The 27,745-nt window shown below is 43.5% G+C and overlaps 1 protein-coding gene across 1 annotated transcript in view; it reads left to right on the forward strand.

Moving 5' to 3' along the window:
- The first annotated feature begins 1,840 nt into the window (after positions 1–1,840).
- Positions 1,841–27,745, forward strand: part of LOC124007392 (neuropeptide FF receptor 2-like) — a 45,396-nt gene continuing 19,491 nt past the window's right edge. Inside the window, exons 1-4 of the mRNA XM_046317903.1 lie at positions 1,841–1,892; positions 5,149–5,514; positions 16,472–16,571; positions 16,689–16,809. Of these exons, the coding sequence (XP_046173859.1) occupies positions 5,157–5,514; positions 16,472–16,571; positions 16,689–16,809 (579 nt within the window). The 5' untranslated portion in view covers positions 1,841–1,892; positions 5,149–5,156. The remainder of the gene's footprint in view (positions 1,893–5,148; positions 5,515–16,471; positions 16,572–16,688; positions 16,810–27,745) is intronic.

The raw sequence follows: 27,745 nt of genomic DNA on the forward strand, positions 1-27,745 counted from the left end.
TTAAGTCAATCTCGACAAACAGAAAATACATCCCTTCCTACCTTCTAGGCCTACCAAGTGTCGAATGCCTGATTTGACAATCTCCAAATGTCATTAAACCTTTTATCGTTTTGTGATATAGATGTCTCTTTCCATTTATAAAATGGCCGGTGTACAGTTTGGATTGATTGATTTTATTTGTCAATAATTTTATAAAAACAATTGTGGGGTCCGACATTTTAGACACTATTGAAAGTCTGTTTATTGTGGTGTTGAAAAAGGCAAACCATGATATTGAAACACCCGAAGTCGTTATGCTTTGATTATTGGTTGTGTGGAGAGTTGGCACAGAAACCTGTTGGTGGAAAATTTGTTTCATATATATTATATAATTATAAATATGGCATCAAAATGTTGAAAATCTGATTTCCCCCTAGCTGATCATTGTCTGCAGCCGTGCTTTGATTGTACTCACAAACTTCTACAGATGCTCAATCGAGAGCATCCTGTCGGGCTGTATCACCGCCTGGTACGGCAACTGCTCCGCCCACACCCGTGAGGCTCTCCAGAGGGTAGTGAGGTCTGCACAACGCATTACCGGGGGCAAACTACCTGCCCTCCATGACACCTACACCACCCGATGTCACAGGAAGGCCATAAAGATCATCAAGGACAACAACCACCCGAGCCACTACCTGTTCACCCCGCTATCATCCAGAAGACGAGGTCAGTACTGGTGCATCAAAGCAGGGACCGAGAGACTGAAAAACAGCTTCTATCTCAAGGCCATCAGACTGTTAAACAGCCACCACTAACATTGAGTGGCTGCTGCCAACACACTGACTCAACTCAGCCACTTTAATAATGGGAATTGATGGAAATGTATGTAAAATATATCACTAGCCACTTTAAACAATGCTACTTAATATAATGTTTACATACCCTACATCACTCATCTCATATGTATATGCATATATCATCTACTTCATCTTTATGTAATACATGTGTCACTAGCTACTTTAAACTATGCCACTTTGTTTACATACCCTACATTACTCATCTCATGTATATACTGTATTCGATACCATCTACTGCATCTTGCCTATGCCGTTCTGTACCATCACTCATTCATATATCTTTATGTACATTTTCTTTATCCCTTTACACTTGTAAAGGTAGTAGTTTTGGAATTGTTAGGTTAGATTACTCGTTGGTTATTACTGCATTGTCGGAGCTAGAAGCACAAGCATTTCGCTACACTCGCATTAACATCTGCTAACCATGTGTATGTGACAAATACATTTGATTTGATTAGATTTTTTAGTTTAGGCATAATAAAACAGTCAGGTAGATTTGTCTGTGGTGGTCAGCGAACCCTTAACCTTCTGGCCCGTAGCCTTGTGCGGCATTTACTGTGCCAGAAAATCATGAACGTGCCAATGTCGACAACCACATTTATAAACAGGGTCCTACAGTTATTGTTATTTGTGATCATAAACATTATTTAGAGTTAATTCTATGAGGGGGCATTTCATATTTTACAGTAGAGCAGTGCTGGTATTTCATATTTTCCAAAGAGCAGTGCTGGTAGCCTCAACCATATAAACAAACCATCCATCTCGAAAAAACATCAGCATCATAACAGCAGCATGCACTTTACCTACCCGCCCTGCAATACTGCGCCTCTTGTGCTTGTTATTGGATTTATTTGTGCCAAAGCGCGCGGAGCGACAACAGTCAGTCCGTGTCTCTCTTCTCGGTCGTTGCTATGTACAGATCTTCTTCAAAGCAGTGCTCTCATTCAGCAGTGAGCACATCTATCTCTTTGGACTTTTGAGTCTTCCTCTTCTAGTTTTCTACATCACCTTTTGGAAGGAAATATTATCAGTTGGACATTTTATGAAGTTCTTAAGGTAAGGCAAGATCTTTCTTATTTTTTTTGGTAACACTTTAGTTGACACCTAGCATCATAACACATTATGACATGGTCATAATATGTCATATAATGTCATATAATATGTCATAACAGCTGGCATAACTTGTCATAACCTGTCATAATATGATCATGACACATTTTTTTAGACCGGTTGTGACATATATTGCGTTATTTTATGGCTGATTATGACACCTACATAAGTGTCCAAACCCACAAAACCTACCACGGTAGTTATTGTATGGCTGGTTATGAAACCTGCGTAAAGAGGTTCAAGACCCTCAAAACCTACCACACAAAGCAAAACATTCCATTACACCATAGCATACTTGTCAACATTATTTTTATGTTATATCACATTTTCTGAAATTGACCATATTAAATGGTAATTGTGTACACATTGATGTCACACATACACCCACAACAAAGCTCTGTTGCTGATGAATGCAAGAGCAGATTTCAGGAGCAGGACAAGACATCCTCTTTTTAACTGATGACTGACTGACTGTACTTTGGTAGGCCTATCTGGCTTACACGATTCTGATGTTTATAATGCTTATTGACAGTGTCATAAAGTGTATTTTCTACAAGTTCTTTAAAATCTGATGAAAAAAACATGACTGTAAAAAATGCATGACAAGTTACCATAAAGGATTTAAGGAACACACTGTCAAACAAAAGGAAGCTTCTTGGCAGGGGAAAAAAATGTGAATACATGTGGGTTTTGACACTTATGTAGTTATCACAATTAGCCATAAAATAATGCAATATATGTTACAACATGTGTAAATATATGGGTCATGACAGCTATGACCATATTATTACAGGTTATGACCATGTCATAATGTGTTATGACGCTAGGTGTGAAGTAATTAAAAAAAAAAAATCTAAATGTTAGAAAGTAATGATAAATCATCAAAGCATTATGCCTATCCATTTAAAAAAGACTTTGCCTTTTTTTTACGCATACAAATTGTCACTTTTCAAAGCGAGATGACGACAGCCATCACATGGTCCATAATCAACCTAATTATATGACTGACCTTAATTGATACTCTACAACTACATATTTAAGTTGTAGTGTCAAAGTTCAGTGAGTAGATGGCCTACAGTGTATACGACTGTCTTTCTCATCAATGGCAGGTGGTATAGCAGTCCACCCACTCCCATCCATCTAATTTCAGCTAGAGATTGGCACAATTAAGTTTATAATTCAGGAACTGAAATTGAGTTTGTGTGAATGTAATTAAATATAGATATTTTATTACATATTGAATTCTAACATCTACATGAGTTCAATTTGAATTATTTCCATAAAAAGGTTCTTAAATCTCCCTTGATTTCTTCACATCTGGCATTCTGTGTATGTGCATAGGGTGACTAATTGCTTCTCATTAATTCTGCTTGCTGATCTTGGTTTTGGTCATGTCCAGTTGTTGACTGGAGGTTGTAGAGGATTACAGATCAGTTTATCTGTGTTTAGACTGGATTCTATTAGTATTTGTGATCTTTCAAATAATTTAGCTGTACTTGATTGAGCTTGCCTGGTGCAATGCAACCAATTAAATAAACCACTAGAGAAAACCCCACTTGGCACTCCAGGCAGTCAAATGGTCAAATGGTCAATGTCTAAAACCCAGATCTGCCCAGGAGAGGGCCCTAGAGAATATGCTGATTGAAATTCAGAATGATTGCTATATGGTAAATTCCATCAGTGGGTATCACCCGTGGCTTAAGTAATGAAGTGCTGCAGGTGAACTGACAGAATCTGGAAGTCAGTCTGATCGGATCATTTCTCATGTTGGTGGAGTTTTTTTCTAAATCCAATTGAAAATCTTCACTTACCTTTCTTTAGAAGTAAAGAGTAAAGTAAGGATGAAAGTGCCCACAGGTGGTATGTGAAGTATATTTAGCTAGAAAAGAGTACTTCAAAACTACTTGTCAACTCTGTTAAAATGTCATATGTGAAAGTTAACAACAGCCTAAAGGAGTGTACTTATCAATCGTTTGCAGTTTGGAACTTCAGAGAGAAAAGAGCTTGATATCAAGGATAATTCTCTCCAGTCAAATATTTGAGAAATTTGCCAATTTTTTGAAGTGATTTGATCGTTTTGATGCCTTGGTGCACAGAGGGGTACCAGCATGCCAGCAGAATATCACCATAAAAAATACGTTGGAATTTTTCACTCAAGCTCATGTTTTAATTGTCTGTCTCTGTCTCTGTCTGTGTGTGTGTGTGTGTGTGTGTGTGTGTGTGTGTGTGTGTGTGTGTGTGTGTGTGTGTGTGTGTGTGTGTGTGTGTGTGTGTGTGTGTGTGTGTGTGTGTGTGTGTGTGTGCGTGTGCGTGTGCGTGTGCGTGTGCGTGTGCGTGTGCGTGTGCATGTGAGTGAAGTTGAGAGACAGCATACACTTGACGGAATCATCAAGAAAGAAAAATGGTTCTAGTTGATTTCTGGAGACTAGGTTATGTATGTTGTATGTAATGGTGACCAATCACTATCCACTTCATGTGAGTGTGGTATTGCCTTTTATTACCTGTAGATTGTGAAGGCTTTTACCTTTCTGAGTATGGGCTTTCTTGATTGGATGATTTTGTAAATAGGATGTTTCTAACATAGTCTCAGCACACGGTCCTGGTAATTTAAATCTGAATGACTTGAAAGGTTGAAATGGTTACACCCAGTGATGTAGTGGTAAAATAGTAGGTGGGTGAATGCTGATAGCCATTCAGGATTGTTTAAAGAAGTAATGCTCCCTATACTTTTAATGCATTTTCCCGCAAAAGGTGGGTAAACGCTTGAGCAAAATAAAAAAGGTTTGTAAACGGTATTTACTTGTTACCTTCCACTACAGCCCTGTTTACGCCTCCCTCCACTCACTGCCACACACACACATCCATAGAGACCTACAGTACACACAATATAATATTTATCACATATGGTGTACTGTATGTCAATGGTAAGTCCCTTCAAGGTTCAACGCCACAATAGAAAGATGGCTTTTGACGGAGAAAAAATTTAATCTGAAAATAGCCAGGCTGTTGCACATCATTTCTACCAGAACTTTTCTTTTGTCAACCACTATAGTATATTCACAAGGTGTCCAACGTGACGAATCATTTCACTATCTGTACAGAACAAAGAAACCCACAATCTAAAACCACCATCTCGCCGTCATACTCTCCCTCCCATTTTCTCTTTCTCTTTCTTTCCCTCACCCCCCCAATCCCTCCTCAGATTCCACCATGACACCGACTCTGGATCCCAACTGTTCCAACAGCTCAGAAGACTGGAACACCTTTTACTTCAACTCCTCAAGGGACCCCCAATGCCTCCAATACCCACCCTACCACTACACCCAACAGAATGTCACCTATGTGGACTTGTACCTCCACGAGCCCTCGGTGGCGGTAGTCTTCATTGTGTCCTACCTGTTCATCTTCCTGGTCTGTATGGTGGGGAATGGTGTGGTGTGTTTCATCGTGCTGCGTAGCAAGAATATGAGGACAGTCACCAACCTCTTCATACTCAATCTGGCTATTAGTGATTTGTTGGTTGGCATATTCTGTATGCCCACTACCCTGGTGGACAACATCATAACAGGTTAGTACTCAAATGCCTCCGAACCCTGACCCTACCCCTCAACCACAACACTAACCATAGTTTCATGTCCAAACTTTGGCTCAACCTTAACCCTACACAATTGCAGGATTGCCCACAGCTGTGGAGGGTACCTGGGCAGGCAATCAACAGGCAGTGGTTGGTAAGGACGTGGACGCACTAGCTCTCTCTGTCCTTATGGGACACCTGCTAAAACAAATGGGGGGATATGGGGTGCCAGGGTGCAGAGTCAGAGCCAAAGCCCTCTCCCGACCACGAGCTCCCTGAGCCAAGGGATAGAGAGGCGGTAGGAGTGAGACACACTGCACTGCACTACACTGCCAACAGCAGAGGTTTGAATTAGGCAGTGCTTAGCAGAGTACAACAGGGAAACAAATGAGAATACCTGGTTCACCAGTAACCCCCATCCTCTTCAGATGCAGCATTGATGCCGTGCATAACGAGGGAAACAGAGAGAGTCAGTTGGGTGCAACCCAGGCAAAATGGTGAGATGCGGGGAGCCGGGACGCAGAGTCAGGTGGGTGCCTCCCTCCGAGACGGGAAGGGAAAGGAGGAGTGCACGGGGGAGAAGGGAGAGAGGCGAGACCCCCTGTCTTTCCACCGAGTCGTCCTGGTCTACACTTCGGAGGACGAAGGCCACATGGAGGAGGCCTGCTACTGCCCCAACTGTGAAAATCCGGGGGTTTCCGATTGATGCAAAGCAACCCTCAGAAAGGCGTAGCCCCAGGGGTAACCTGGGGCAGCAAGGTGTTTTCACCATTTTGTTTTTATGCGGAGGCTAGTGGCTAGACAGAGCAAGGGGGAGAGCCAGTCTGGCACAATCAAATCAAACTTTATTTGTCACATGCCCCGAATTAAACAATTGTAGACCTTACCGTGAAATGCTTACTTACAAGCCCTTAACCAACAGTGCAGTTCAGAAAGAGTTAAGAAAATATTGACCAAATAAACTAAAGTAAAAAATTATAAAAAGTAACACAATAACATAACAATAACGAGGTTATATAAAGGGGGTACATGTACCGAGTCAGTGTGCGGTACTGGTTAGAGGTAATTTGTATATTTAGGTAGGGGTGAGGTGATTATGCATATATAATTAATAGTGAATAGCAGTAGTGTACAAAACAAATGGAAGGGTGTAAATGTAGTAGTCCAGTGGCCATTTGATTAATTGGCCCCAGTGATGTACTGGGCCGTACGCACTACCCTCTGTAGCGCCTTACGGTAGGACGCCAAGCAGTTGCTATACCAGGCAGTGATGCAACCAGTCCGGATGCTCTCGATGGTGCCGCTGTATAACTTTTTGAGGATTTGGGGACCCATGCCAAATCTTTTCAGCCTCCTGAGGGAGAAAATGTTTTGTCATGCCCTCTTCACGACTGTCTTGGTGTGTTTTGACTATGGTAGATCATTGGTGATCTCTCAAACTCTCAACCCGCTCCACTACAGCCCTGTTGATGTTAATGGGTGCCTGTTTAGCCAGCCTTTTCCTGTAGTCTGCTCCTTTGTCTTGCTCACATTGAGGGAGAGGTTATTTTCCTGGCACCACACTGCCAGTTCCCTGAGCTTCTCCCTATAGGCAAATCCAGGCGATGGGAACCAACAGGTCCATTTTGGGAGAGAAAGTTGGTAAGACCCGGTTCACCAGCGACCCCCAATCGACCCTGAACAAGTCTGTATTGGGAGAGATACAAGCATATAAATATCAGCGATTTACTTTAGTTGGAACCGCACACTGGATCCATGCACCTGGTATCCGAGCGGCATAGGGGGAAAGCTCCAGGGGCCACCAAGGGTGTGCTGGGTGTCCATGGCTTTGTTGGGGGGGACCCCGACTGGGAAGACCAAGGCCCCTACCCAGGGTCAGTCACTGGGGGGAGCCACTGGCCGTTTCAGAGCAGTTAACCAAGGGCACCCAATACCTGGTCACCCAATACAAATCAATAGGAGCACTCTGAAAAATGACAGACCCACTTTTCAACCTTCTCCCTTGGCCCTCTATGGAGCTCCAGACAGGCTCCCACTGACATGGTGACTTCTGCCCCCCTCGGGGTACCCACTTCCTGCGTTTCACTCCTGCCTCACCCACTCGAGCTCCACGCCTTACACTGGAGCTCCACAGCCTAAGCCCAGAGCTCTAGGCCTACACTCGAAGTCTGCCCTCCATGCCTGCCCTGCCAATCCACCTGCCTGCCCTCTTGCCTGACCTCTCCCTGGGCCTGAGACCATGGCCTACTCCCTAAGCCTACCCTATGGAGCTCCACACTGTTGTTCACAGTTCAGCCCTGCACATGGTAACCCACCCTTAAAAATGAATGAAAGATCCGGGGCCAGGGAAGGCTGGGGCAGACCAAATAAAGACCATCCGATTAAGGACACAAACTCAATAAAATGATGTACAATTATAATTTATTCTCTATTTATTTTGAATCAGCATTCTTCGTTTTCTGGGCAACCTGACCGAATTCTAATAACGATTCTGTGTACCCAAAATGTAATTAACAATTCCTTGATCTGTGAAGCTATCTTGGGTGAAATTGAATGTTGAAAATTGAACACCTTAGACTTCCAAACGTCACATCACAGCCCATACTCTTCAAATATTTTCTCCCACGCTTACGCCTTGCCCCGACAAAAATGTATCGGATGATCCCTAATAACCGCTTAGAGAGGGGTGGATTTGGTGGAAGCGCTGTAGCCAGTCAAATTCTTCTTCCGACAAGACAATTTGAGATTCCCCGAAAGCATAATTGGTTTTGTGACTATAAATACAGAGTTGGTACCCATGGTCCTCTGGAACCACTTCTGAATATTTTTTTATCATTGAAAGACAAGAGAGGCCACCTGCGGGACCCTATCTGATTGCGATGGCCAGTACTCAAACTGAGTCAGTCCTTGTTTGATCAAACCGCTGCTTTTTAGTAAGAACGTCTGCAGCAGGGATTAGCAAACCTCTGTCATTGCCAACAAAGGGTATATAACAAAGTATTGAGATAAACTTTTGTTATTGACCAAATACTTATTTTCCACCATAATTTGCAAATAATTTCATAAAAAATCCTACAATGTGATTTTCTGGATTTTTTTTCTAATTTTGTCTGTCATAGTTGAAGTGTACCTATGATGAGAATTACAGGCCTCTCTCATCTTTTTAAGTGGGAGAACTTGCACAATTGGTGGCTGACAAAATACTTTTTTGTCCCACTGTACATGAATTAAGTTTAATCATAACGTTACTGGTCCATTCCCCCATGTCAAACACTTGATTTCAGGAGGCAGGATTATTAAGGGGCTAGGGTGACATCGCCCTAACTCTCTCATTTGAATACACCAATGGTAACATGATATTCTCTTACCTCATTTGAATAAGTACCACCTAGTAACCAACATTGAAGAAGGTGTGTTTGTGGAGAGGCGTGGTTTATATAACTAGATAGCTACTCTACTGGTGCCAAAAATTTACTGTAGGGTGTCAGCAAATATAATTAAAAGTTTACACTATCAATCCATGGCAAAGATAATTAAATGTCTCTCCTTTCATCTGTATCTGATGTGAGCTAGTTACTGTCTAGCTAGGTCTTCAAAAGGCGGGGAAGGGTTGTTAAAAACTCTACCAGTTGTCATTTCAACATATCAATCGGTGTTGCTGTGACACAAGAGAAAAATGGGAGATATATAAATAATTTACATAATTGATTAAATTGAAATTTTCTTGAGATCATTTTTTTTCAACACGGCTCACTGCATCCAAGTTACTTGACATAGGAGCTGTCAATAAAGGTGAGCTCATGAATACAAGCTCTCTGCCCACTTAGCCTGTCTTTTCTAACTTCCTGGTAGTCAGCCATGAGAGAATAAGTACAATTTCTCAAATTGTGAGCGTTTCTATCCCCCCAAAATAGTCACTCAAAAGGCTACTTTTACATGGGAATCAGAATAACTGTTCAGGAGCTATAAAAAAAGATGGTCTTTTAACTAAAACTTTTATGACTAACTTTTTATTATTAGATGGTTTATAAAAGTTTTAGGCAGTATAGATAATACATAAGTAGATAATAATAGGCTAATATGTTTGGGATATATACAATTAAAACATTGAATCATTGTATCTGTCCCTAGCAAATAAATGAATTAAAACAATGTATTTATATATATTTTTAAACACATTCAATCACTAACAGTCAAGTCAGATGCATGGCACCATTATGGTTTAGTTTACGCTCATTTGCAGCGCATAGCCCTTACAATCACTTCTTGATCCAACGGTTGGATATCAACCATTATACTGTAAATGGCAAATCATTCATTCTTAAGCATTTGCTATAGCTATAACATTGTACAACATTGACAGACAACTAAGGAAGAAAATAGACACAGGAAAATAAATTGATAATCTATATTATGACACGGTAAGCGATTTTAAGTCCAAAAGAAGAGCGTTGTCCTCTTATATACCACTGGACACTATATTTTGCTGTTGTTTTGTTTTTGTGTTTGGAATGGCATGGTTACTATGGGAGATTTAGCTGCCATAATGCAAAGGAGCGTTTGTAGGCCAATTTTGAATCGGTAGACTGACTGCATTAATCATAATACTAATTTACTGGACAGCGAGCAATTGACAGTGAGCAAAATAACCATAGACAGGAAGTTGACAATGGCATATTAATAGGCATAAATAAATTGTTTTTCTACAGTTGCAGTCCTCAAAGAGGAAATTGCATTGAATCAAATTATTCAGATGAAATGATTTACCACCTATAGAGCTAGGGTACTCCTAGTGCAGGGGCCGGCAACCTTTTTTTGTGTGGAGTGCCATTTCACAATTTATCCTACCATTTCAAACGATCTGCATGCCAGTTATGATTTTCTATGTATATTATAACTAATTGTGTTTGTTTTATGTCTAATTGTGGACACACAGATGCATTCCATAGCTCGCTAAACGGAGGTGCTGTCCATTAGCACAACCCAGCTCCACTAAAGGCCTACCTGCATCAGATGAGCAATGCCGCACCAAGGCTATGTCCAAGTTGTTGAATCCGGCGCCGTCTTCGCTCCTTTTCAAACGCATCTATAGATCTTTGTATTGTACTTCCTGATTTTCGACATTGTTTGGTCGATATTGTTTGGCAAGCGTCCTTGATGATTGTAAGTAATTCCTTTGATGTTATGCCTCTTATTTCATTGCGTTATGTGTATTTGTCTGACATGCAGTTGTGGTCAGCAGTTTTAATGCTATGGTCATTTTCATTTTGATGTATTAATTTGAATTCGGTCTTATTGTGACTTGATAGGAGTGGCTTTATGTATATTATGTTTCCTTAAGCGGTCTAAATGGTAGTTTTATGGTTTTGATTTATGGATAATATTCCTTGGATATGTTTTATCTAGATAGAATCCAGATTTCGATTCAAGTGTCTTCTACTGTTTTTAATTGCATTTATCAGACAATTCAATTGTTTATATGTGAACATTTTGTTGGAACACTTGGAAAGATGATTTATGCATCTTTGTTTAAAATAATAATAATAATAATAATGTGTATAAATTGCTCCTCTTTCATGTGTTTTTGTGGAACAGTCCCATTACAAAATAGGCTACATAACTACAAAGGTCAAATAATACATGTGATTAAAAAATACAAGGTTCAATAAAAATAAACAACTAAGATGAACTGAATGTAAAAAAAAATAATCTTATTTCCATATTATCAACTCTATATCTGTTGCTGAGAATTGTAGCCTACTCCGTCTTCCATCTCCCCCGTCTTATTCCAAATCCCCTGCAACACAAATACACACACGTTTACATTAGTACTTGCTGAAATTTTTCTGCACCCTGCAGGTGCAGGTTGAGCTCAGTGAGGTGACCTGTTATATCAGTGAGAAACATCAATTTTACAAGCCAATCCTCATCCTCAAGCTTTGGGTAGTTTTGGCCCTTTTCTGACAAAAAGCTTTAACTGTATCCAAACACTTCACAAACCATTCCAGAACCTTCCGTCCACTTAACCACCTGAAACTGCAGTGAAGAGGCAAGCCTTTGAGGATTTGTTCCATCTCTTCCAGCAGTGTCAAACTGTCTGTGTCAAAGATAAGCGAGCAACAAAGAAATTCCCAATTTTAACTACACGGTGCCTAAATCGGAATTTGAAATATTGTAACATATTCTCTTGGTGAATAATACAGTGAAAATTAACCACAGGGGTGGCCAATCTTATCTGCTATCAGCATTGCGAATCCTTTGTTTCCCCACCATAGCGGGGGCACGGTCAGTTGTAATAGAGAATATGTTTTTAATATCGACACCTCTCTCCTTTAAATGATCAGTGAAGGGTTTTGCTACATCTTCCCCTTTAGTAGTACCATGCATGGTGTTTAGACAAAGGCGCTTGTCGCGTACCTGCTCTGAGTCACAGTATCTTGCAACAACTGACAGATGTGGAATGTCATTCACATCCACACTCTCATCAAGAGCCACACTTTAACGCTATAGTTTGCTGCTCCTTTATATTTTCAACCATCTCAGTAATGCGCCTTTCAACAGTTATGGCAGACACAGGCATGTATTCTATATTTGAGATGATTGTGTCTTTGTTAGGCAATTACATCAAATAAAGCCTGCGAACTACTCAGGAAAGACTCCTTGATATATTTCCCTTCAGTAAATGGTTTTCCATGTTTAGCAGTGCACTGCGCAACTTTTGTAGCTCCCCTCTGTTGCTTGATTTTTGACTGCATGTAGATTTTTTAAACACACTTCTTTGCTTTTCATACCTGGACACGGCCATCTTAATTCATTCAGGCTTGCCCGCCTCATTCTTGAAGTTTTTCTCATGTCTCGTTTCAAAACGACACTGTGCACTTGACTTGACGTCCAACAAACAACAGTTTTACAACAGAGAATCCATATTCGGTTGTCCAAGAGGCAATACATGAGTGGAAATCTGCCTTATTTTTTCTTTGCTGATGAGATTTTGCGGTCTGAACCACTTTAAATAACAAAAGAAAGCTTGCTAGCTCATAGCCAAGTGAAAACGAATCTCTCATCTTCAGTGCTGCCTTGGTTTTGAATTTGGCGGGAGAGGCTTGCGCTGAACTAATAATATTAATCTCCTGCAAAATCATGAAAACCCATTGGCTAATCAGGTTGACATACCTTGGTAATAACTACAACATTGCGGTGAATATCAATGCAATTTCGAAACCAATGCATGCAATTTCACAAATTTTGTCCAGTCTATAAAAATAAATTACCTGCTTAAAATAAGTGAGATAATAAAAATCAAGCCAAGGCTTGGCAAGCCACGCAAATAAATAATAATTTAAAAAAGCCTTGGCGTGCTAAGGCAAATACCCTTGCATGCCAAGGCTAGCACCCTTGTTCTAGTGTATTATGTTATGACGTGCATTATCTGACTTATACCTACAGAATTTTATCTCGGGAGGAGCGGCTTCTGTGGAGGAACTTTGAATTTCTCTGAACTTCTGATTGGCTTAACGTTGGACCAGAGCTAGCTAACAAGCTTCTGTGTGCAGATCGTCACCAACATTTAAAATGACCTTTTTGTAGTTAATAAGTCCAATGTGAAACAATAGTATCTTTAACTAGCATTGAAAAAGTGAATCCATTCTTCTCTAATAAAAAAATAAATATTCAGAGGGGGAGGGGAGGTAGGCTACACACACACCCACGGACAGATTTTCAGCTGGCAGGCAGACACTGGAAGAAGTTTCTGAGTGACAGGCGCTTTGTTGGTTTTATTGTGTAACAAAAAATAATGTTATTAACCGATTCCCGTGCTTTAAAAAGAATGATTCTGGAACAGTTCCCAGTTCTGTTTCTGTTTCTTGAAAATGTTTGTTATTTTCCGGTTTTCATGTCTGCTCTCTGAACTGGTTCCAACCCCTGGTTAGCACCCGGTTACCTCTGTTATGTTGTTGGTGGTACTGGGGTTGTTTTCCTGAATGTTTGTGTTTACTGTAATGGTTATATTCTGACAACTGATAGGTCTAATGGACAAAATCAGTCTAAGACTGTCAACCGTGGCTGCTTCTATACAGAACTTACTGTAAGTGGCACAGTCATGAGCTTAGAGTGCTTAGTGCTATCTACTTTGACCCAATGTCTATTACACAGTTTCCAATCACTCTACTTGTCTTTCCACATATTCCCTCACTCAGTCCCTATTCATTTTTGTTCATGCTTATGAAATTGCATGTTATCTACACTTTTAGAAAAAAGGGTTCCAAAAGGGTTCTTCGGCTATCCTCATAGGAAATCCTTTTTGGTTCCAGGTAGAACTGTTTTGTGTTCCATGTAGAATGCAAAAGGGGTTCTACTCAAACCAAAAAGGGATATTCAAATGGTTCTCCGATTGCCACTCCCTGACCTTAGAGATCCTTTTTATGTCTCTATTTTGGTTTGGTCAGGGCGTGAGTTGGGGTGGGCATTCTATTTTTTGTGTTCTATGTTTTCTATTTCTGTGTGTTTGGCCGGGTGTGTTTCTCAATCAGAGGCAGCTGTCTATCGTTGTCACTGATTGAGAACCTTACTTAGGTAGCCTTTTCCCACCTGTGTGTTTTGTGGGTAGTTGTTTTATGTTTTGTGTCTTTCTGCACCAGACAGAACTGTTTCGTTCGTTCTCTTTGTTGTTTTTTTTGTTAATCAATGTTCAGTTCAAATAATAAAGATGAACATGTACCACGCTGCACCTTGGTCCTCCACTCCTTCCAACAGCCGTTACAGAACTACCCACCACCAAAGGACCAAGCAGCGTGGCCAGGAGGAGCAGGGATCCTGGGCCCAGGAGAAGAGAGAATGGAGGACATCGTGGACATGGGAGGAGGTGATGGCAGGGGACAAGACCCTGCCATGGAAACAAGGTGAAGTAGTAAGGGAGGAACAACGTCGCTACCAGGAGTCACGGCAACGAACCGGACATGAGAGGTAGCCCCAAATTTGTTTTGGGGGGAGGCACACAGGGAGTGTGGCAGAGTCAGGATTCAGACCTGAGCCAACTCCCCGTGCTTACCGTAAGGAGCCGAGGATGGAACCAGAGTCAGTCGGGGTGAAATTGAATTTGTCCGAAGCAGAGACAGTGAAGGAGTTGATGGGGAGATTGGAGGAGAGAGTAATGAGAGAGTTGCTGTGTTGGTGCATGAGGCACGACATCCGTGCAACAGTGTGTCCTCGATTTGATGTCACCTGAGTCAGCTCTCCATACTGGTCCTGAGGTGCGTGCTAGCCGTCTGGTGAAGACTGTGCCAGCCCCACGCACCAAGCCTCCTGTGCGCCTCCCCAGCCTTGCACGTCTTGTGACAGCTTGATGCTCCAGACCTCCAGTGCGCCTCCACAGCCCGGTGAGTCCTGCGCCGGCTCTAGGCACGGTTTCCCAAGTTCGCCAGGAGGACCTAGTGCGGCCTGTTCCATCTCCCCGCACCTGCTGGGCTAGGGTGGACATTCAGCCTGGAAGAGTGGTGCCAAGGCTACGCACCAGATCTCCAGTGCTCCCCCACAGCCCGGTCTATACTGTGCCTCCTCCACGGACTAGGCCTCCAGTAGGTCTCCCCAGCCTGGTGAGTCGAGTGCCTCCCTCCTGTCCGGAGCTGCCAGAGTCTCCCTCCTGTCCGGAGCTGCCAGAGTCTCCCTCCTGTCCGGAGCTGCCAGAGTCTCCCTCCTGTCCGGAGCTGCCAGAGTCTCCCTCCTGTCCGGAGCTGCCAGAGTCTCCCTCCTGTCCAGAGCTGCCAGAGTCTCCCTCCTGTCCGGAGCTGCCGCGAGTCTCCCTCCTGTCCGGAGCTGCCGCGAGTCTCCCTCCTGTCCGGAGCTGCCGCGAGTCTCCCTCCTGTCCGGAGCTGCCGCGAGTCTCCCTCCTGTCCGGAGCTGCCGCGAGTCTCCCTCCTGTCCGGAGCTGCCGCGAGTCTCCCTCCTGTCCGGAGCTGCCGCGAGTCTCCCTCCTGTCCGGAGCTGCCGCGAGTCTCCCTCCTGTCCGGAGCTGCCGCGAGTCTCCCTCCTGTCCTGAGCTGCCGCGAGTCTCCCTCCTGTCAAGGAGCTGCCGCGAGTCTCCCTCCTGTCCGGAGCTGCCGCGAGTCTCCCTCCTGTCCGGAGCTGCCGCGAGTCTCCCTCCTGTCCGGAGCTGCCGCGAGTCTCCCTCCTGTCCGGAGCTGCCGCGAGTCTCCCTCCTGTCCGGGGCCTGCTGCGAGGGTCCCCAGGCCCGGGGTCGGCGGCGAGGGTGCCCTCTCCAGATGTGCCATCTAAGTGGGCCAAGCCTAAGGATGTGCGGGTCCACATCCCGCACCAAAGCCGCCACCTCAGATAGATGCCCACCCATACCCTCCACTATAGGTTTAGGTTTTGCGACCGGAGTCTGCACCTTTGGGAGGGGGGGGTACTGTCACGCCCTGACCTTAGAGATCCATTTTATGTCTCTATTTTGGTTTGGTCAGGGCGTGAGTTGGGGTGGGCTTTCTAAGTTTTTGTGTTCTATGTTTTCTATTCCTGTATGTTTGGCCGGGTGTGGTTCTCAATCAGAGGCAGCTGTCTATTGTTGTCTATGATTGAGAACCATACTTGGGTAGCCTTTTCCCACCTGTGTTTTTTGGGTAGTTTTCTGTTTTGTCTTTCTGCACCAGACAGAACTGTTTTGGTTTTGTTTCGTTCTCTTCATTGTTTTTTTGTTAATCGGTGTTCAGTTCAAATAATAAAGATGAACACATACCACGCTGCACCTTGGTCCTCCACTCCTTCCAACAGCCGTTACACCGATGGTGACAGCCAAAGAATCCTTCAAGGTTCTAGATAGCACCTTTTTTCTAAGAGTGTACCTTTTTCTTAAGAAAAATATTCAAGCTAAGTATCCACTACTGACTCATTATTTTTCCCAGATATCTTCTTTCATTGTATATTCTACATATCACGTCTTTGTCTTATTTGACAGGCTGGCCTTTTGGAAGTGTAGTGTGTAAGCTGAGTGGGATGGTTCAAGGCATATCAGTGTCAGCTTCAGTCTTTACTCTGGTGGCAATAGCTGTGGACAGGTGAGGTTTCTTTCAACTGATGAAATCATGAATTAAGCTGTGTGTTTGTGAAACAAAAGTGTGCGTGTTGAAAATGATCACTAAGGAACAATCCATTCTCTCCTCTCCCTATGACAGGTTCCGCTGCATCGTGTACCCTTTCAAGCAGAAGCTGACCATCTCCACCTCCAAGCTGATCATTGTCATCATCTGGGTCCTGGCTATCTCCATCATGTGTCCTTCAGGGGTCATGCTCCAGGTACTGTCTAATGCTGGTACAGCTCAGGTTTTATTATTCAAATGTCAGTTTCAACATCAATGTTATAAAGGCCATATTTCACTTTCACAAAAGCAAAACAATACAGTGCATATACAGTACATTACCAGTCAAAAGTTTGGACACATCTACTCATTCAATGGTTTTCCTTTATTTTGACGATTTTTTACGTTGTAGAAAAGTAGTGTAGACATCAAACTTCTTCAAGACTGTTGGAAAAGCATTCCTCGTGAATGTGGTTCAGAGTGTGTAAAGGGTGGATACTTTGAAGAATCTCCAATAGAAAATATATTTAGATTTGTTTAACACTTTCTTGGATACTACATGACTCCATATGTGTAATTTAATAGTTTTGTTGTCTTCACTAATATTCTACAGTGTACAAAATAGTAAAAATAAAGAAAACCCTTGAATGAGTAGGTGCGTCCAAACTTCTGACTGGTACTGTATGTATCAATCTGACATCACTGCATGAAAATACACGTTTCTGGGTTGAAAATTCCAGCATACTTTTCCGCAAACGGACAGTTTTTGGGAGTTTTTGACGCCGTGTCACAGATACATGACTTTGGCACACCCCACGGATATGATGGGAAACACAGGTTGGTGTTCAAGCCACGTTTATAGGTCTATTCACGTGGCATGATCATGTTGAGTACTCCAGTGAACTTACCCGATAACATACAGTGTCGCTGAAGTTTCCTGGCTATACACATCACAAAATCAAAGTCAAGTCTATTTGTCATATGCACAGAATACATTGGCTGGGTGGTAAACTGTAAAAGATAACTATATACAGGTATTTTTCACAGGCTGGTTTAGATTTTTACTTTACCTCTTAACAGCATTTTAATGTTTGTTTTATACTTTAAATAATTCAGTAATGACTCCAAAAAATGATGGCAATCATCCCATTTTATCATCACAAAGAACTGCCTTCAGCAGAAAACTGCTAGCTAACAGAGCAGAAGTTTACTTGCAAGCACAACTGTGGGAGTAAAGACCCACAGAAATCTGGTGACTACCCTTAGTGGTGAAAGTAAGAAGGTGAGATGAATCAAAGAAACAAACCAAAAACTGGCTAGGTTGTCCCTTTCATCTGTGGCTTAATTGTCAGAGTGGAGGACCAAAAATGTTGTATGGGTCAAAATTCTACAAACATCCAGCTAAGAAAAGGACCATATGCATTTTTAGGTAACATAACAACCCAATTTTTATCTCTTAGGAAAAATAAGCTAGAACCCGCAAGATAGCAACATGTCCTGGGGAGGGTAGCCATTGCTGGTCAACAGCCCAGCGCGGTGTCCAACATGTCTGACAGAAACACAATGACAGAAAGAGGGTTTAGATAATAAAAGTTGCCACATTGATTATTGCGATCCTAATGAATATAAAAATATTTTTTATAATAACAAGCACCTGGATAATTGCTCAACTCTATCTGAGCTGGTATGCCATGACCTCATGCTATTATAATTTTTAAATAATCTTCCAAAGACTAAAATGTCACCCCAACAGGGTCACCCACAAGACTGACCTGGCAACATATAGCCTGTGAGAATGGAGTACCAGAGCGAGGGGTGTTCCTCCTCCCTGGGAGGAAGCAGTGGAGCCTGGGGTGTATGGATATGGAGTACAGTAATATTTAATGTTTCCATAAAACACCTTTAAGATTCAGTATTAATCTCATATTTTTTCCCTTCACTCACAAAATTAAATACTGAAAGAAAATATACACATACATGAAGCCATTTGATACCTTTGATACCCAGCTGAGCATGAACAATGTTGCACTTGAGAGGTGTTTGGCCATGTCCTTAGCTCTCCCCTGGTGCTGGTGAAAATTTCCACCAAATTTGGCACATGTCAGCCAAGAAGGGCTCCCTGATGTTGTCACTGAGGCAAGCAAAGGTCACCTCCTTGAGGGGAATGAACTCCTTGTAGCATTGGGGAAAAATAGTTAGACATGAGAAATGACATGCTTCAGAGTGGCTCTCAAAAAGTGAGGCAGTTGATGAGGGTCAGCCAATATAGGGAGTTAGACATTTTACATTTAGCAGAAGCTCTTATCCAATTTACAGGTACTGCATTCATCATACGGTAGCTATTTGAGACAACCACATATCACAGTCATAGTACTGTGAGTGCATTTTGCTACAGTAAAGTAGCTATTAGCAAAGTCAGTGCTAGTAACAAAAGACAAGTGTGAGAGTTAGTGCTAGAAAAAAGCGTGTTAGTAAGGGGGGAGGGGGCATTGATACTATGATACAACGATAGTTTGTGTGGAGGTACACTACCGTTCAAAAGTTTGGGGTCAGTTAGAAATGTCCTTATTTTTGAAAGAAATGCAAATGTTTTGTTCATTAAAATAACATCAAATTGATCAGATATAGTGTCCCTGTACAGGGATCAACATCAGTGGAAATTTCAGTACTCGATACAACTCAAACTTTCATTAAAACACACATGCAGGGTACTCAATTAAAGCTACACTCGTTGTGAATCTAGCCAACATGTCAGATTTTTAAAATGCTTTTCGGTGAAAGCATGAGAAGCTATTATCTGATAGCATGCAACCCCCGGAATACCCAAAGGGGACGTAAACAGAATAATTAGCGTAGCCGGCGCTACACAAAACGCAGAAATAAAATATAAAACATTCATTATCTTTGACGAGCCTCTTTGTTGGCACTCCTATATGTCCCATAAACATCACAATTGGTTCTTTTTTTCGATTAAATCCGTCCATGTATACCCAAAATGTCCATTTATGAAGCCCGTCTGATCAGGAAAAAACTGCTTTCAAAAACGCAACGTCATTTTTTTAAATTAAAAAAGTTGCCTATAAAGTTTGACAAAACACTTCAAACTACCTTTGTAATCCAACTTTAGGTATTAGTAAACTTTAATAATCAATAGTATTCAATAGCAGCACGTTTTGAAATGATGGTCCATTTTCTCTCTCTCAAAACTTCCTGCTGTGTACTTGATGACAGGAAGTGCCTATTTCTCATCTGACCAAGGATTAACTTCAAAGCAAATGACAATACTGGCGACATCGTGTGGAAGCTGTAGCTATTCTAAAAGGGTCGCCATCTATTTTCCCTTGCCATAAACAATACAGAGACTGGCGGAGGGATTTTATTTTTTTTGTGAACAGTTTTCCTTGGAATTTTGCCTGCTACACACGTTCTGTTATAGTCACAGACATGATGTAACCAGTTTTATAAACTTCAGATTGTTTTCTATCCACATATACTAATCATATGCATATACTATATTCCTTGCATGAGTAGCAGGATGTTGAAATTTTGCGCGATTTTTAACAGCCTCCTTAATTAATGTCGTAAATTACTATTGTAGCTGGAAATTGATTATTTTTTAATGGAAAAACTACTTAGGAAAAACTACTTAGGCCCATTATCAGCAACCATCACTCCTGTGTTCCAATGGCACGTTGTGTTAGCTAATCCAAGTTTATAATTTTAAAAGGATAATTGATCATTAGAAAACCCTTTTGCAATTATGTTAGCACAGATAAACTGTTGTGCTGATTAAAGAAGAAATGCAACTGGCCTTATTTAGACCAGTTGAGTATCTGGAGCATCAGCATTTGTGGGTGTGGTTACAGGCTCAAAATGGCCAGAAACAAAGTACTTTCTTCTGAAACTTGTCAGTCTATATTCTTGTTCTGAGAAATGACTATTATATGCGAGAAATTGCCAAGAAACTGAAGATCTCTTACAACGTTGTGTACTACTCCCTTCACAGAACAGTGCAAACTGTCTCTAACCAGAATAGAAAGAAGAGTGGGAGGCCCCAGTGCACAACTGAGCAAGAGGACAAGTACGTTAGTGTCTGGATTAACTGGATAAACTCCGTTCGAGACTATCCTACCAATGGAACTATAAAAACTGTAATATCTCATGTTTCACCGAGTTGTGGCTGAATGACATGGATAATATACAGTTGGATGGGTTTTCAGAACAGCTACCTCCGGTAAGATGGGTGGTGGTCTGTCTTTTTGTCAATATCAGCTGGTGAGCAAAATCTGATATCAAAGAAGTCTCAAGGTTTTGCTTGCCTGACGTAAAGTACATCATGATAAGCTGTAGACCACACTATTTGCCAAGAGAGTTTTCATCTCTATTTTTTTGTAGCTATCTATTTAGCACCACACCGATGCTGGCACTAAGACCACATTCAACGAGCTGTATAGGGCCTTAAGCAAAGAAGAAAATGCTCATCCAGAGGAAGCTCTCCTAAGTGCATTGATGGCGTCATCCCCACAGTGACTGTACATACATACATACCCCAACCAGAAGCCATGGATTACAGGTGACATCCTCACTGAGCTAAAAAGTAGAATTGCTTTCAGGGAGTGGGACACTAACCTTTGAGGCAAGCAACACTGAAGCATGCATGAGCGCACCAGCTGTTCCAGACGACTGTGTGATCATGCTCTCTGTGGCCGATGTGACTAAGACCTTTAAATAGGTCAACACTCAAAGCGCATCACTAAGCTAAGGACCCTGGGACTAAGCACCTGCCTCTACAACTGGATCCTGGACTTCTTGACGGGCCACCCCCAGGTGGTACGGGTAGGGAACAACTTATCTGCCACACTGATCTTCAACACCTGGGGCCTCTCAGTGGTCCATACTTAGTCCCCTCCTGCATTCATTGTTCACCCACAACTGTGTTTGCAGCCAAGCACGACTCCAACACGATTACTAAGTTTGCCGACGACACAACGGTGGTAGGCCTGATCACCGACAATGATAAGACAGCCTAGGGAGGAGGTCAAAGACCTGGCAGTGTGGTACCAGAACAACAACCTCTCCTCTTTGTTATCAAGACAAAGGAGCTGATCGTGGACTACAGGAAAGGGAGGGTCAAACACACCCCCATATACATCGGTGGGGCTGTAGTAGAGCAGGTCAGGAGCTACAAGTTCCATGGTGTCCACATCACCAACAGTCTATCATGGTCCAAACACGCAAAGACAGGCGTGAAGAGGGCACGGCAACGCCTATTCCCCTTCGGGAGACTGAAAAGATTTGGCATGGGTCCTCAGATCCTCAAGAAGTTCTACAGTTGCACCTTCGAGAGGATCCTGACTGGTTCCATCGCTGTCTGGTATGGCAACTGCTTGGCATTCGACTGCAAGGCGCTGCAGAGCACAGGCGGTGTCAGAGGAATGCCCTAAAAATGGTCAAGGACTCTAGCCGTCCTGGCAGTAGGTGCCAATGACTGGCTGTTTGGCTGTCTACATACTACCCATGCTCAGAGCCCCTGGAGCTCTTCCCTGGCTGGCTCTGGTAGTGACTTCCCCAGTCAAACCACATACAGGACACGTTTTCAGACACCTTCACTGCACTGCAAGTTGCTTTGGATATCTGCCAAATTGCATATACTGTATTATATTATCACATGTTTTGCTGTGCTCACTTGAAGAGGAAGGTGGCGCAGCGGTCCTTCATGCGTACATTTTGTCATCAAACTTTGTCATGAAAGTCTGGCATTCTCTGGATTTATGGTGCTTTCAAGACAACTGGGACTCTGAAGGTTGAATCTTGACATCAGTGATCATCAGATCGGAGCTCTAGAAAGAGGCTCAAGTTCCTGACTTGGAATTCCGAGTTGGATGACCATATTTTCCCAGTCGTAGCTAGTTTGTCTTGAACTCACTGAAGTCTGAGATTTCCCAGTTCTGAGTTTCCAGTTGTTTTGAATGCGGTAGAGGTCATACTGAATTGACAGCATAGCCAATGTATTCAACCTTTTATGGTCCATGGTGATGAATGTTCATAATTTTAAGCTTGGAATAGAGACCTTAAACCCAGACTTGGACCACACACCCACAGGCTAGTGATTACCTTTAAACGCTTGCAGTTAGCTACTATTCCTTCCAAATCATTTGCGATTTCCAACTTGTTGTGTAATGTTTATGTCCAATGATTGCTAGCTAAGATTTTGAAAATATGATGTTGACAATGCTACAGTAGATATAACATGTTTTCACATGAGCCTTCTTGGATGGGCACTTCTAATGTAACTCTATGGCAGCACCCAAGGGGCTTGAATTTTCGAGCTCTACCCGTAGATTTAGTGGTGACATAGTGTCCACATGAGTGACAGAACAGTAAGCCAATCGCGGGGGAACTAGAGAACATTATACCAACCCCTACGCTCCGTATTTTCCGCTGGCTGCATTTTGAAACACCTGCATTTTAGAGCTGCCTCACTCAAGACGGCAAAAAAGAGACTATGTTTGTATGCTGCTTTTTAAAAAATTGACATGTATTAATGCCAAATTAACATGCAAAACAGGTGGGGCTCAAAACATTCGGGAGGCTTGCAATTTGCACCGATTTGCATGCCAGTTATGAATCTTTGTATATGTACATTTTCATGGAATAACGTTTTTGTTTCTCAAAATCAATGTCACGTGGTTAATCATAAAAATCTAAAATAAAATTATAAAAGTAAAAATTCAACTATGACAAGAGCACTAGCCTATGCCATATGAACACATTGATACACTGTGATCCATTGACTATAGGCCAATGCAGCAGTAGGCCTATAACTTCCATCATCAAGTATGTAAAATACATAGGCCTAAAGCTGACAAATAAAAACAGAAAATATCCAGATGAAAATTCTGGTTCTTTCAATCACATTCATCTCTCTTCTCCGCTGTCTCCCTCCCTTTATATTTGTCTTGATATCAAATTTGATTTGTCACAAACACATGGTTAGCAGATGTTAATGCGAGCATAGTGAAATGCTTGTGCTTCTAGTTCCGACCATGCAGTAATATCTAACAAGTACTCTAATCTAACAATTTCTGTACTGACCTCGCCTTCTGCATGATAGCGGGGTGAACAGGCTGTGGCTCGGGTGGTTGTTGTCTTTGATCTTTTTGGCATTCCTGTGACATCGGGTGGTGTAGGTGTCCTGGAGGGCAGGTAGTTTGCCCCTGGTGATGCGTTGTGCAGACCTCACTACCCTCTGGAGAGCCTTACGGTTGTGGGCAGAGCAGTTGCCGTACAAGGCGGTGATACAGCCCAACAGGATGCTCTCGATTGTGCATCTGTAAAAGTTTGAGTTATCTTGGTGACAAGCCAAATTTCTTCAGCCTCCTGAGGTTGAAGACGCGCTGCTGCACCTTCTTCACCACGCTGTCTGTGTGGGTGGACCATTTCAGTTTGTCCGTGATGTGTAAAAAATAGACAAATGTCCATACAGATGTCTCCACTACTGTCCTGTCGATGTGGATAGGGGGCTGCTCCCTCTGCTGTTTCCTGAAGTCCATGATCATCTCCTTTTGTTTATTTGACATTGAGTGTGAGGTTATTTTCCTGACAACACACTCCGAGGGCCCTCACCTCCTCCCTGTAGGCCGTCTCGTCGTTGTTGGTAATCAAGCCTACCACTGTTGTGTCATCTGCAAACTTGATGATTGAGTTGGAGGCGTGCATAGCCACGCAGTCATGGGTGAACAGGGAGTACAGGAGAGGGCTGAGAATGTACCCTTGTGGGGCCCAAGTGTTAAGCATCAGCGGGATGTAGGTGTTGTTACCTTCCCTCACCACCTGGGGGTTGCCCGACAGGAATTCCAGGATCCAGTTGCACAGGGCAGGGTCGAGACCCAGTGTCTCGAGCTTAACCTGTCTGGGAACGGGGTTCCTCTAGCGTAACCCCTCGCCAACAGCCAATTAAATTTCAGGGCACCAAATACAAATCAACAGAAATCTCATAAATCAAATTTCTCAAACATACAAGTTTTAGGCACCATTTTAAAGATACAATTCCCGTTAATCCAGCCACAGTGTCTGATTTTCAAAAATGCTTTACAGCGAAAGCTCCACAAACGATTATGTTAGGTCACCACAGAAAAAAAACAGTCATTTTCCAGCCAAAGAGAGGAGTCACAAAAAGCACAAATCCTGTTTCCATTGATCATCCTTGAGATGTTTCGTGATTGGAGTCCACCTGTGGTAAATTCAATTGATTAGACATGATTTGGAAAGGCGCACACCTGTCTATATATAAGGTCCCAAAGTTGACATTGCATGTCAAAAACCAAGACATGAGGTGAAAGTAATTCTCCGTGGAGCTCCGACACAGGTTTGTGCCGAGGCACAGTTCGGGAGAATTGTAACAAAATATTTCTGCAGCATTGAAGGTCCCCAAGGCCCAATAACAGTCAACCTCATCCTCTAAGACATTCTTCTGAGCTGAGAACCCAATGTACAGAACTCAACATCAAACTACAGTAGATGGCATTAACTCTCAGCTCAGTGCGATAGGGGGCAAGGTGACAACACTGGAAAATGCCTTGCCTGATATCAACAACAACATGGGGGGTCCGGATGAGGCAGACGAGCCAATCATATCCATGGAAAACTCGCTGACCGATGCCATGAAAACAATAGCATCTGCTAAAAAGAAAATAGAGCATCGAGAAGAGAAAACAGAGGACCTGGAAATAAGGGGGCGAAGGACTAACTGTTCTATTAAACCTGGCCGAAACATGCCACTGATCCGCTACCTGCAAGACAAAGTCTCGAGTGGTTTCACCTGTCCACTGACAGGCCCATAGAACTCGAGAGAGCTCACAGAACCCTCAGAACTCCACCAATAGCCAGACAACCACCGCGTGTTATGCAGGTGAAGTGAGGACCCAAAAGCGACTTAACAGAAACAGAGTTTATTCAAGTCCACAACAGAAAACGACAAATCCCGAATCCATAACAGAAATCCTCTAGTCTGTAGAGGGGAAGGACAGGAGAAGCGGCCACAGACTGCAGGTCGCTTCAGGTAGGCGCAGGCCGTAGCTGACAGAGACACCTGCTCACACGCAGCATCTGATGAAGGCAAAAACACGACAGGACGGAACAAGAACACAGTACAGCAAACAAGGATCCGACAAGGACAGAAGCGGAAACAGAGGGAGAAATAGGGACTCTAATCAGAGGGCAAAATAGGGGACAGGTGTGAAAGAGTAAACGAGGTAGTTAGGAGAATGAGGAACAGCTGGGAGCAGGAACGGAACGATAGAGAGAGAGAGAGAGAGGGAGAGAGATAGAGAGAGGGAAAGAACCTAATAAGACCAGCAGGGGGAAACGAATAGAAGAGAAAGCACAGGGACAAGACATGACAATCTATGACAAAACATGACAGTACCCCCCCCCACTCACCGAGCGCGTCCTGGCGCACTCGAGGAGGAACCCTGGCGGCAACGGAGGAAATCATCGATCAACGAACGGTCCAGCACGTCCCGAGATGGAACCCAACTCCTCTCCTCAGGACCGTACCCCTCCCAATCCACTAAGTACTGGTGACCACGTCCCGGAGAACGCATGTCCAAGATCTTCCGTACCCTGTAAATAGGTGCGCCCTCGAAGGACGGGGGGGGGGGGGGAAGACGAACGGGGGCGCGAAGAAAAGGCTTGACACAGGAGACATGGAAGACTGGGTGGACGCGACGAAGATGTCGCGGAAGAAGAAGTCGCACTGCGACAGGATTAACGACCTGAGAAATACGGAACGGACCAATGAACCGCGGAGTCAACTTGCGAGAAGCTGTCGTAAGGGGAAGGTTACGAGTGGAAAGCCACACTCTCTGACCGCGACACTACCTAGGACTCTTAATCCTACGTCTATTGGCGGCTCTCACAGTCTGCGCCCTATAACGGCAAAGTGCAGACCTGACCCTCCTCCAGGTGCGCTCACAACGTTGGACAAAAGCCTGAGCGGAGGGAACGCTGGACTCGGCGAGCTGGGACGAGAACAGAGGAGGCTGGTACCCAAGACTACTCTGAAAAGGAGATAGCCCGGTAGCAGACGAAGGAAGCGAGTTGTGAGCGTATTCTGCCCAGGGGAGCTGTTCTGCCCAAGACGCAGGGTTTTCGAAAAGAAAGACTGCGTAATATAGTCTAAGGCGATGTGAGACCATGGTCGAGAAGGAATGGGAAGCGGTCTGAGACGACCGGCAGGAGGAGAGTTACCTGACTTAGTCTGCGCGCAGTCCGAACAAGCAGCCACGAAACGGCGCGTGTCACGCTCCTGAGTAGGCCACCAAAACCGCTGGCGAATAGAAGCAAGCGTACCCCGAACGCCGGGGTGGCCAGCTAACTTGGCAGAGTGAGCCCACTGAAGAACAGCCAGACGAGTAGAGACAGGAACGAAAAGAAGGTTACTAGGACAAGCGCGCGGCGACGGAGTGTGAGTGAGTGCTTGCTTTACCTGTCTCTCAATTCCCCAGACAGTCAACCCGACAACACGCCCTTCAGGGAGAATCCCCTCGGGGTCGGTAGAAGCTACAGAAGAACTGAAGAGACAGGATAAAGCATCAGGCTTGGTGTTCTTAGTACCCGGGCGATAAGAAATCACGAACTCGAAACGAGCGAAAAACAACGCCCAACGAGTTTGACGCGCATTGAGTCGTTTGGCAGAACGGATGTACTCAAGGTTCTTATGGTCAGTCCAAACGACAAAAGGAACGGTCGCCCCCTCCAACCACTGTCGCCATTCGCCTAGGGCTAAGCGGATGGCGAGCAGTTCGCGGTTACCCACATCATAGTTGCGTTCCGACGGCGACAGGCGATGAGAAAAATACGCGCAAGGATGGACCTTATCGTCAGAATGGGAGCGCTGGGACAGAATGGCTCCCACGCCCACCTCTGAAGCGTCAACCTCGACAATGAATTGTTTAGTGACGTCAGGAGTAACAAGGATAGGAGCGGATGTAAAACGCTTCTTGAGGAGATCAAAAGCTCCCTGGGCGGAACCGGACCACTTAAAGCACGTCTTGACAGAAGTAAGGGCTGTGAGAGGGGCTGCCACTTGACCGAAATTACGAATGAAACGCTGATAGAAATTCGCGAAACCGAGAAAGCGCTGCAACTCG

This window comes from Oncorhynchus gorbuscha, linkage group LG20 (genome assembly GCF_021184085.1).
Source record: "Oncorhynchus gorbuscha isolate QuinsamMale2020 ecotype Even-year linkage group LG20, OgorEven_v1.0, whole genome shotgun sequence".
In the NCBI taxonomy this organism is placed as follows: domain Eukaryota; kingdom Metazoa; phylum Chordata; class Actinopteri; order Salmoniformes; family Salmonidae; genus Oncorhynchus; species Oncorhynchus gorbuscha.